At 36.0% G+C, this 9,880-nt stretch overlaps 2 protein-coding genes across 2 annotated transcripts; both read left to right on the top strand.

The window, feature by feature from the left end:
* Positions 1–1,558: 1,558 nt before the first annotated feature.
* On the top strand, positions 1,559–4,986 carry LOC112027270 (uncharacterized). Its single transcript, XM_024059937.2, has 3 exons — positions 1,559–2,684; positions 3,245–3,348; positions 4,363–4,986. Exons 1-3 carry the CDS (start codon positions 1,752–1,754, stop codon positions 4,946–4,948), a joined length of 1,623 nt encoding a protein of 540 aa, XP_023915705.2. The 5' UTR covers positions 1,559–1,751; the 3' UTR covers positions 4,949–4,986.
* Positions 4,987–6,961: 1,975 nt separating this feature from the next.
* On the top strand, positions 6,962–8,467 carry LOC112027272 (GEM-like protein 4). The gene is made up of 4 exons (XM_024059938.2): positions 6,962–7,228; positions 7,315–7,395; positions 7,766–8,040; positions 8,149–8,467. The coding sequence occupies exons 1-4, from the start codon at positions 7,102–7,104 to the stop codon at positions 8,320–8,322; spliced, it is 657 nt and encodes a 218-aa protein (XP_023915706.1). The 5' UTR covers positions 6,962–7,101; the 3' UTR covers positions 8,323–8,467.
* The last annotated feature ends 1,413 nt before the right edge of the window (positions 8,468–9,880 follow it).

The raw sequence follows: 9,880 nt of genomic DNA, 5'->3' as shown, positions 1-9,880 counted from the left end.
TTCAGGTGCTCATCTTCATAGGGAGGAGGCTTCATTGTGCTCACTACATATGGTGTCCACCTTGGACTTAATTTGGAGTTTAAGGAACTAGTGTGTGCATAATAACAATAGTGGATATTATGGTCATCACCATAGCATAGATAGCAGGGTCAAGGAATATGCCTTCGTTATTGCTAATGAGAAGACTACGGTATTTAAAAGAGTCAAGGACTTGAAGCTTGGCAGCCCCCACCAACAGGCATGGTCAAACTCAACGTGGATGCAACTATCATTGATGATTTAACTGCCCTACTAGTGGTGGCCAGAGACAGTTTTGGTAAAGTGATCAAAGTCTAGGCCTAGCTATATGAGTTGTGCTCTCCTTTGCAGGCTGAGACAACAACCTTTCTCTGGACCTTACAAGCTGCTGCTGGAGAGAACTGGACGCAGGTCATAATAAGAAAGTGATGTTAAAACTTGTGGTGATAGTTTCAATGTTGAGAGTCAATGGTGTGTCTATGTGGGGACACATCTCTACCACTTACAACTCGCCACGTGAGCTAGTTGTGGCACAAATTGTGCAACAAGTTGTGACACCAGCATAACTCATTCCTTGAACTTAAAGTCCTTTTCTAGATGTAAGTTTACTTGGGTTAGGAAAAGTCTTAATTTTGCAGCCCACATTGCTGTTAAGCTTGTTATTGGGTTTAAAAGCTATTTTTGTTGTAAAAGGAAGAAGCCCCAAAAGTTATGTTGGATGCTTGTAAGACTAATTGCATTATTGTCGACTCTTCGGCTTGATTAATGAAGTTTCTAGATTATCAAAAAAGAAGAAATTATTACATGTTCAAACTTGATTATACTATTCTGCCATGACTCAAGACTAATTCATGTGAAATCTCAAAACTTGACTAACCTTAATATCACGTTAATCCACACAAAGCAGTTAAACTCCAAGATTCATTCATGTGAAATCTCGACACTTAATTTTTATGCAAAAGAAAATTAAGTCATTCTCAGGTTTGTTTACATCAAAGAGAAATATTAAAAAATATATTAGAATCTTTTTTTTTGCTAAACAAATATATTAGAATCTAAAATACATGAGTTACCACTTATTGCTCTCTTACCAATATTCTTGATTAATTAATTATTTCCTTGAATAAAGTACATATCATGATTATTGTTATTATTATTTTACATATTCATAAATCTATGGACTGCTTTTTATTTATTTATTTAATAGTTATGAAATAATTTCAATTTATGAAGCTCACTCAATTTGATAGATAAGAATAAGTTCCAGTTAGTTCAACTGGTAAAAATTTTTATAGTTGTATAAGAAATTTAAAATTCAATTCTCGCCTACACCAAAAATTAATTAGTGTTTTAATTTACTGATAAAGAGCTATTATCGAAAGCAAGCGTCATATATTTACCCTTCCAAAAATATTGATAAACGAGAGACTTACCGGTTTCCAACATACCAGTACCAAATGGGTTCTTGGCTTACGTATGTTAAACAACCATAAATTTAATGTAATGCTTAATAATTAAATTTTAGCTGAGAATACAAAAATATAATAACTGTAGCAGAGAAATTGGATGCAAGTAGTCAGCACTCTGCATGAGATTGTGATACTTCAACTTCATACTCATACACTTTCTCAGTTTTATTGACACATAAGCCTTCAACTTCATTTGTTTAAGCGAATAAAGACTTCTTATGTGTTTCTGTAAGTTTGAAGGGGTTAGGGTTTTAGATTGAACCCATGAAAGCAACACCAAGTCCAAGCCCTTCTTTTCTTCAAGCACCCAGAATCCCCAAACCCAGATACTCATATTCAACACCACACAACAAGCACAAGCACAAGCACAAGCACGAGCTCAAGCTCCCCACTTCCCGTATTAGCATTAGGCTTTTAGCATCCCAAAACCCCACAAATTCTTGCCCCCAAAATGCCCATTATCGTGATCCAGGAAACTCATCCCTCTTCTTCTGGACTGCCACGGAGATAGCTGAAGCTGTAAATGGCAGAGTTGTAAAATGGGGTCCTCCTGGAACCATTTCTACAGACACCAGAACCCTCGAACCCAACCAATGGTTCTTTGCCATTGCTGGCCAAAACTTCGACGCCCATGATTTCATAAACCCTGAATTATCAGAAAAAGGATGTGTCGGAGTTATTGGTAACCGGGTTTGTGAGAATTGGGACAAGGGTTTTGTGGAAGTCAATGGTGACACTGTGAGTTCATTGATGAAGATGGCTTATTATGCAAGGAACAGATTCAATGGGGCAGTAGTGGGAGTGACTGGTAGCGTGGGAAAGACTACAACAAAGAGTATGATAGCTCTTGCTCTTGAAAGTCTAGGAAACCCTGTTTATCAAAGTCCCGGGAATTGGAATACTAGGATTGGAGTTGCTTTGTCATTGATTGGGATTCCTAGAAATGCAGGGGTTGTGGTTTTGGAAATGGGGATGAGTACGAGGGGAGAGATTTTGGAGCTTGCAAGGATGGCTAGGCCGTCAATAAGGGTGATTTTGAATGTGGGCGCTTCGCATTTGGAGAATTTTTCAAGTTTAGAGGAGGTTGCAATGGCGAAAGGGGAGATACTAGTGAATGCGAAGCCAGGGGATGTGTGTGTTTTGAATGCTGATGATCCACTAGTTATGAGCCTTCCTATTCCATATGGAGTTAAAAAGGTGAGTGAACTTAGCAAGTATTTGATTTCGTATTTGATCAAAGTATTGTTTTTTAGTTGTTTAGCTTACTCTAAATATGTGGGAATTGAATTGGTTTGTTTTTTAAATGGTAATTCATAAAGTTGCTTTGTTTTGGATTTGGTTTTCTACTTGTGAACATATAGCGAATCAAGTTTAATAATATCCCTAAGAATATGGAACACAACAACAGTCTTTCAACTGGACTGTTGGTGTTCTGGTATGGTATCAGACTATCAGTGAATTGTGCTAACATTTAATTAACAGCAACATGATAAAATGCACACATGGATTGCCTTTTGGTTTTATTCTTGATGACACTATTGTTGGGGAAAATATTGAACTGGATGTTGAAGGGTAATCTGTGGTTGAACCGCAATGGAGTTTTACTGTTGTGTTTTGTAAAACTGTATACTTGTTGCCTTTTCATTTAATGAAAGGAATTGGGATTCATTGTATTTCATCATTGTTTACATTAGATAAAAAAAATATTAACCCTGGTATATGGATTCAGTAGTAAGTCATTTTTTGGGCTTTATTAGGTGCTCTTTGGTCGGAGTGAGGGCTGTGATGTTCGGTTGATTGTTGCTGAAAATGTTGATGGAGGTCTGGGAGTTCGAGTTGTACTAGAGAAAAATAAAGAGAAGTAAGATCATTACAAGATATACCACAGGCTATCTCTCTCCCCTCCCTCTTTTCATTTCTTCATTTGAAAATAATCTGAGAGGGAATCAACACTTTTTGCTTTCCATCTCCTTTGCAAATTTGAATGAAAGACGATGCATGCGTTTTATCTCTTCAATTGATTGTACTAATCAAAAAAAAAAAAAATCTCTTCACTTAATTGTGTTGTAGTTGCTTATAGCAGAACAATGAGGCATGAGCTAAGAGAGCAGATAGAGCAGATAGAGAGAAAATGTTGAACAAAACAGCTTAAATAGGTTTCCGTTGTTGATAACTGCATTCTTCATTTGTTGATAGCTTTTCATTATAAATTCTGGAATTTCCAAACCATTCATTACCCTTTTTTTCCTGGCTAAGGATATTGTGAGAAGGATGTTTAGCCCCACCATAAAAGGAGTAAGAACTTTTATTCATGAAACATAGAAAGGGATATAGTGGAATGTCTGTAGGGACATACCTGATCCATACATGTTCACCCTCAATAGATCTAGCTTTATGAGCCAATGCATGGGCAACAGTGTTGCCTTGTCTTCGGATATGATTGAAGCAGCACCATTGAAGCCTTTTTGAGTCCATTTTACCATCCTCAATAGCTTGGCCATATTGTGCCATGCAAACCTCTGTGTTGTTCAAAGCCTTTGTAACAATCTCAGAATCTCCTTCAAAGATTGCTTGGGGAACGCCATACTCAACTGTCAGACCTTGAAAGATATTGTGTTCTTGGATATTTAAAAGCTTAATTGAGCATATGTCAATGCTGTTTTTAGGTGTTATTGGCTAGAGGTGAGTCCAAGGGCCCTTCTTTAAAAAGGTTTCCTACATTCTCAAAAAAAAAAAAGGAAAAAGAAAAAAAAGAAGAAGGTTTTTTTTAGCTGTCAAATATCTCATTTTGTCCCATCTTTTGACCAGTAATTCCTGTAATCCAGTTTAAGCAGTCATGCTTACAATTTCATATCAATGACTGGTTTATATTCAGGGTGGAAGTTCTAATTCCTAGTCCAGGTCTGCATCTGGCACTCAATGCATGTGCAGCAGCGGCGGTTACAACTCTCTTGGGGGCTTCTCTTTTTGAAGTTGGGATGTGCTTGTCAAGATTTTATCCTGTTCACATGAGGTTGGAGCTTGAAGTTGCCAAAAATGGCATCAAAATACTAAATGATGTCTACAATGCCAATCCAGTTAGCGCCAAAGCTGCCATAGACTCACTAAAAAGCATTGATTGCTGTGGTAAAAGGGTTTCCATACTTGGAGACATGTTAGAACTTGGCTCCATGGAGATTGAGTCTCATCAGATGATTTTAAACCACTGTTGTGACTCCCAGATTGACTTAGTTGGCCTTGTTGGGAAGAGGTTCTTTGCAGCAGCTGAGAATTTGAATTTATTTGATAAGATAGATACTGTACATGCCTATGATGCCGCAAACCTTGCATTAGAAATCATGAAGAGGCTAGATTGTAATGATGTTGTTTTAGTGAAGGGTAGCCGTGCAATGAAAATGGAGAGAGTAGCTGATGCAATAAAAGCTATGGATATTCAGATCCATGTTAATTGTGATATTTAATTTCATATTAAGAAAGCTTCAGATTTCATTGGATAAAATTGCTTCTTTTTACAGTTCACATTCATAATGCTTAGATTGAGTGGTGATTAGCATAAGTTTGAGCCAAGAAAAGGGTGATGATTAGGACCTAAAAGTAGCAAGCATTGGTAAGACATTTTAACTTGATTTTTTTTTTTTGCTAAAAAAAAAAAAAATCATGCATTCTTGTTTACTATTTGCTAGCTTCCCCAAAATTTCATATATTATGCAGTCAAGCCTGGTATGTTGCTTGTGTTTCCATGAGTATGACAAGTGATTAGACGCTCAATTCAGCTGCAAACTGAGATGTGGAGCAGGAAGAGGCAATTGGTCTTGAGGGCCAATATAAGCATAGTGTGACTGAAGAAAAATATCCCTTTGTGGAGCATTCCATGTGAAATTCCTAAGAAGCAGGACAGATGCATCGAAGAAAACTACATCAGCTCTAATGGTCGATTCCATCATACAAACCATTTGTACACACTGCACTACGGATAACATGATGACCAAACCAGCATGCTACCTGGGTTGTAATTGTTTGACCAGTTGCTTAACTTAGACTAGTTAGGGGAAAAAAACAATCTTAAATGCTTATATGTCAAAAGGTTCTGTTGAAAATAGGTAAGCTTCCACGTGGCACATTAGATTAATCCAGATGATGAAAAAAACTAGGATATCTTTATAAATAAATAAAAAATTCAAAGCTCTTATGTATCATATATATGTGTGCCACACGTGTGTGTAATAAAAATAATAATTAAAAAAAGAAATTCAGTCAGCTATCTTCAAGAAAGGGGCCGCTTATTTTGATAGTTTTGATGTAATCTCATACAGAAGGTAAAATTGGACAAATTCTGAAATCACTACATCATCATATCTTATAGTCATAGATTGCGGGAGCCTTTGCTCTTTCCTTTTCTTATCTTATCTTATCTTATATTATTAAAGAGGGCTGGCACCACAAACCTAATATGCCAGCTAAGAAAGTTTCAATTACACACACTCACATAGTCAGTATAGGAAAAAGAAGCAATACGTGATGCATGTTCAGATTGTATGATTGAAAAGTAGTTCCAATTCCTGATAAGAAAAAGAGGCAATGCATGATGCATGTTAGGACTGTATGATTGAAAAGGAGTTCCAACTGATCAGAATATCTTATTCTCTTGGACATTTGTCCTAAAGAAATCTTTGAGAGACATAGCCCCCCAAAAAAAGGGGGGAAAAAAATCTAACTAACAAATAAACAAAATGAACGTCTTTCCCCTGAACCATTTACCTATAAACTGCCTCCCCTGGACCACTGGGGTATAAAATTAGTTTAATCTAGTCTTAAATAACCACTATTGTCATCTTCTGATAAAGTACCAATAAGTGCAAATACTCAAAATTCAATCAAAACAATATTTAATGTCTGAGATTCTTCATTCTACAAAAATGCTTGGACAAAATTTCAGAGAATTAACTCATTTTCCCTCAGAGTATTCCTCACATAAATTGGATCTATTGCCATACCCATACATGGGATTAAAATGGCAACAACCCCATTTCAAGATATTCTGCATTCAATTGTCACATACACAATGAATTTAAGACAGTTGAAGGTACTGCAATGAAATGGTTCACTTCCAGGGTGACTTATATGTTAAGAAAGACATTGACCCCCCCAAAATATGATTTAAACTTTAACTAAGTCCAGCGCACATGGAGTCCAACTGAGTCCCCATATATTGTAGGGCACGGTTCATTAAATCCATTGGACCAAGTCTTCCTTTGTGGTAATCTATTGAAGAATCATAAAAGAAGACTTGGACCTTTCTACTAGTCTTTTTCTAAAATCAACCAAACATGTCAGCTTCTCAATATATTTTTTTAAGTAATTATCTTTACAAGCCCACGTCTGTGCCTTTTTTCTCATTGATGAGCCATAGATGACTCATCACCCATGCAACAAATAGTTGAGATTCCTAGTATTTTTATCCTTATAAATACATTTGCAGGATGTAGGTATGAACAACCTTAATAAGCATCACTCCCCTGTTCTCTGATAGAGGAGAACATTCTGCACCAGTCTCTCAACCACACAAGCTGTTCTTACTAGACATAGAAGTGAACTTTAGCGCTACTTATCAGCCATGAAAGAATCCCTTCAGCGACATGTAATTAGCTCAGCAGCATTCCTAGTTGAGAAGTCACCAAAGAAATACTTGCCTGATCCTTCAAGCCAATACAATCTAAATGGTTCTCCTACATGCAAGCAAAGTAAAAACTCTATCTTTACTCTTCCATTCAAACAATCAATTATGTAGATAAAGCTGTTTTACTAATGAGATGTCTCAATATTGCAGGTAAAGTAGGCTCTGTTCTTAGTAGGATGAACAAACTTGGAGAAAAAGCAGGCAGGCTTAGGCATGGAGTCAAAGAGCATGGTAAGTAATTTTATTTAAGTTTTCCATGTGATATTAACACTTTGATATAGTCTATGGGGTTCCACTAAAAAGGAGAGAATTATATTGGTGATACTACTTAGGATTAAGACGGTAATTAACTAGTTGATTCTAAAAATTGTTTTCCTTCTTGTTTTTTCAGTAACTAAACAGACTGTTAGAACAACAGTTAAATGATTGAATTCACAATTTCTTAGGAGATAACCTTTTGGGATCTAGCGGTATATTATCACAAACTAGTCTGAGCATGCACTACACACTCTTCTTGAAATAACATTGAATGAAACTTACATATAAAAAAAAAGAATGTTAAGTGACTTTTTTTCTTACTATACTTCTTGTGAAACTGCAGTGAGATTGGCGCCCAAGATCACTGAAACTTTGAAGGGAAAGTTGAGAATGGGGGCTAGAATTCTTCAAGTAGGTGGGGTGGAGAAGATCTTCAAGCAGTTATTTAGTGTTAGAGAAGAAGAGAAACTGTTGAAGGCTTCCCAATGCTATTTATCAACCACAGCTGGACCTATAGCAGGTCTCCTCTTTATCTCCACAGACAAGATTGCCTTTTGCAGTGATAAAGCCATCAAATTCTCTTGTCCAAATGGAGAAGTCATTAGAGTACATTACAAGGTAATTCACATGATGATATCTTTTACATCTTTCTCTCTCTCTCTCTCTCTCTCTCTCTCTCTCTCTCTCTCCATGCCTGCTAACTTAAGCAATATCAATTTTTTGCAGGTCTTGATCCCAGTAAGAAAGATAACGACAGTCAACCAAAGTGAGAATGTGAAAAAGCCTTCACAGAAGTACATAGATATAGTTACCATGGATAATTTTGAGTTTTGGTTCATGGGTTTCATAGATTATCAGAGAGCTTTCAAATATCTTCAGCAAGCAGTCTTTCAAACTTAAATAGTGATTTGAACAGATGCATCATGTATCTTCCTCTCTGCTTTGTCAAATGTATTTTGTCATGTGAAGCAAGAAAGAGCAACATACAGTTTTCGAAAATGTATATACGTTTCTATTAATGAACAATGTCAATTGTTCAATGTCAGATGCTTTTATTTTTTTGGCCATTATTTAATCTCTGGATAGATATTCTGCAGAAATTAACTAATTAAGCCATGAATTTGATTCAATTTTGGACTTTACAAGTAAGAAAGAAATGGATCATTTTGCCACCCATCTGACCTGGTATACAATCAGAAGGCACAAGTTTAGTGATCTATACCAACTTTAATGTCACGCACACATACATATACAATCAGAAGGCACTAATTTTCAGACCTATGCCGACTTTATTGTCACACACACACACTCACACACACACACACACCCATATATATATATATACACACGCGCGCACAACTATAAGATAATCTAAAAAGTGAAAAATGAAAATGCGCGCACAACTATTGAGTATTGACACATCCTGTTAACACTAATGGTTCAAATTGTTAAAATCCAGTAACAAGTTCAATCAAGACTTTTCCTCAAAAAAAAAAAGAAGTTTTTTTTTTTTTTTTTTTTTTGGTAAAAACAAAAAATGAATAAAGAGAGTTGGGCTGTGTGACTTTTTTATCTGGACGTAACTATAGTAGCACCGCATCCTCTCTTGAGCGAGATCTCATACTTTTAGTCTGTGAGAAACTTACTTGTTATCTTTAAACCGTTTGAAATGAAGATGAAATATGAAGAGCACCAACTATGATTTTAAAAACCGATCCAGGAGTAAAACTGAATTTGCTTCCGGTTCCTGGTTTTTACTAGTTTTTCACTCTTTTTTTGAACTTGACTAGTTTTTTCAATTTTTACCCAATTTTTGGCCTTTTTTAGGACCGAACTGGCCTCTAATTCCCAGTTCAACCATTCGAACCAGCCGATCCAATCCGATTTTTTAAACCATGGTACCAACATATAGCTGGTTGTTGAAACTTGAACCCAAGTCTTAAGACTTGTTAGCCCGATATCTAACTAACTAGGCCACCCGAATGTTGATTTTTTGTCTAATTTTTTAGTAGTACATTTTATTGTCATAATTTTCAATAATTGTAATGGAGAAAAAAAGTTGGTTTGGAAGATGGAGATGTTTCTACTTTCTACCATTTCTTTTTTTGTGTTTTAACTTTTAACAAGTTTATTAGAGATACAAAGCTTTTCACAATGGTTGAATTGATATGTTGTGACTTGTGATTAATAATTTGGTACTAATAAACATATTTCCAGTGGTGAAAGTATGTGTACCTTTGTGCTTTTGTTTGTTATATATAGGAGTGTGCATAAGTCGGGTTGGGTTGGGTTGGGTTGGGTTGAGAAGATTTTTCAACCTAACCCAACATGGTGGATTAAAAAAAATCCAACCAAACCCAACCATACCAAGGGTTCAACCCAACCCACGTGGATCGGGTTGGGTTGATTTGACCCATGGATTGGACAATTTTTTCTTCATTATTATTATTATTAAATT

Source organism: Quercus suber, unplaced genomic scaffold, assembly GCF_002906115.3.
Source record: "Quercus suber isolate HL8 unplaced genomic scaffold, Cork oak 2.0 scaffold_19, whole genome shotgun sequence".
In the NCBI taxonomy this organism is placed as follows: Eukaryota; Viridiplantae; Streptophyta; class Magnoliopsida; order Fagales; family Fagaceae; genus Quercus; species Quercus suber.
Note: the sequence above shows the minus strand (reverse complement) of the source record. Positions and strands in the feature narration are given on the sequence as shown.

Coding starts and splice junctions, on each gene's coding strand:
- LOC112027272 (XM_024059938.2), top strand. CDS start 7,102: ATGAAAGAATCCCTTCAGCGACATGTAATTAGCTCAGCAGCATTCCTA. Junction 7,229..7,314: donor TTCTCCTACATGCAAGCAAA/GTAAAAACTCTA, acceptor TCAATATTGCAG/GTAAAGTAGGCTCTGTTCTT. Junction 7,396..7,765: donor GCATGGAGTCAAAGAGCATG/GTAAGTAATTTT, acceptor GTGAAACTGCAG/TGAGATTGGCGCCCAAGATC.
- LOC112027270 (XM_024059937.2), top strand. CDS start 1,752: ATGAAAGCAACACCAAGTCCAAGCCCTTCTTTTCTTCAAGCACCCAGA. Junction 2,685..3,244: donor TTCCATATGGAGTTAAAAAG/GTGAGTGAACTT, acceptor GGGCTTTATTAG/GTGCTCTTTGGTCGGAGTGA. Junction 3,349..4,362: donor CTAGAGAAAAATAAAGAGAA/GTAAGATCATTA, acceptor GTTTATATTCAG/GGTGGAAGTTCTAATTCCTA.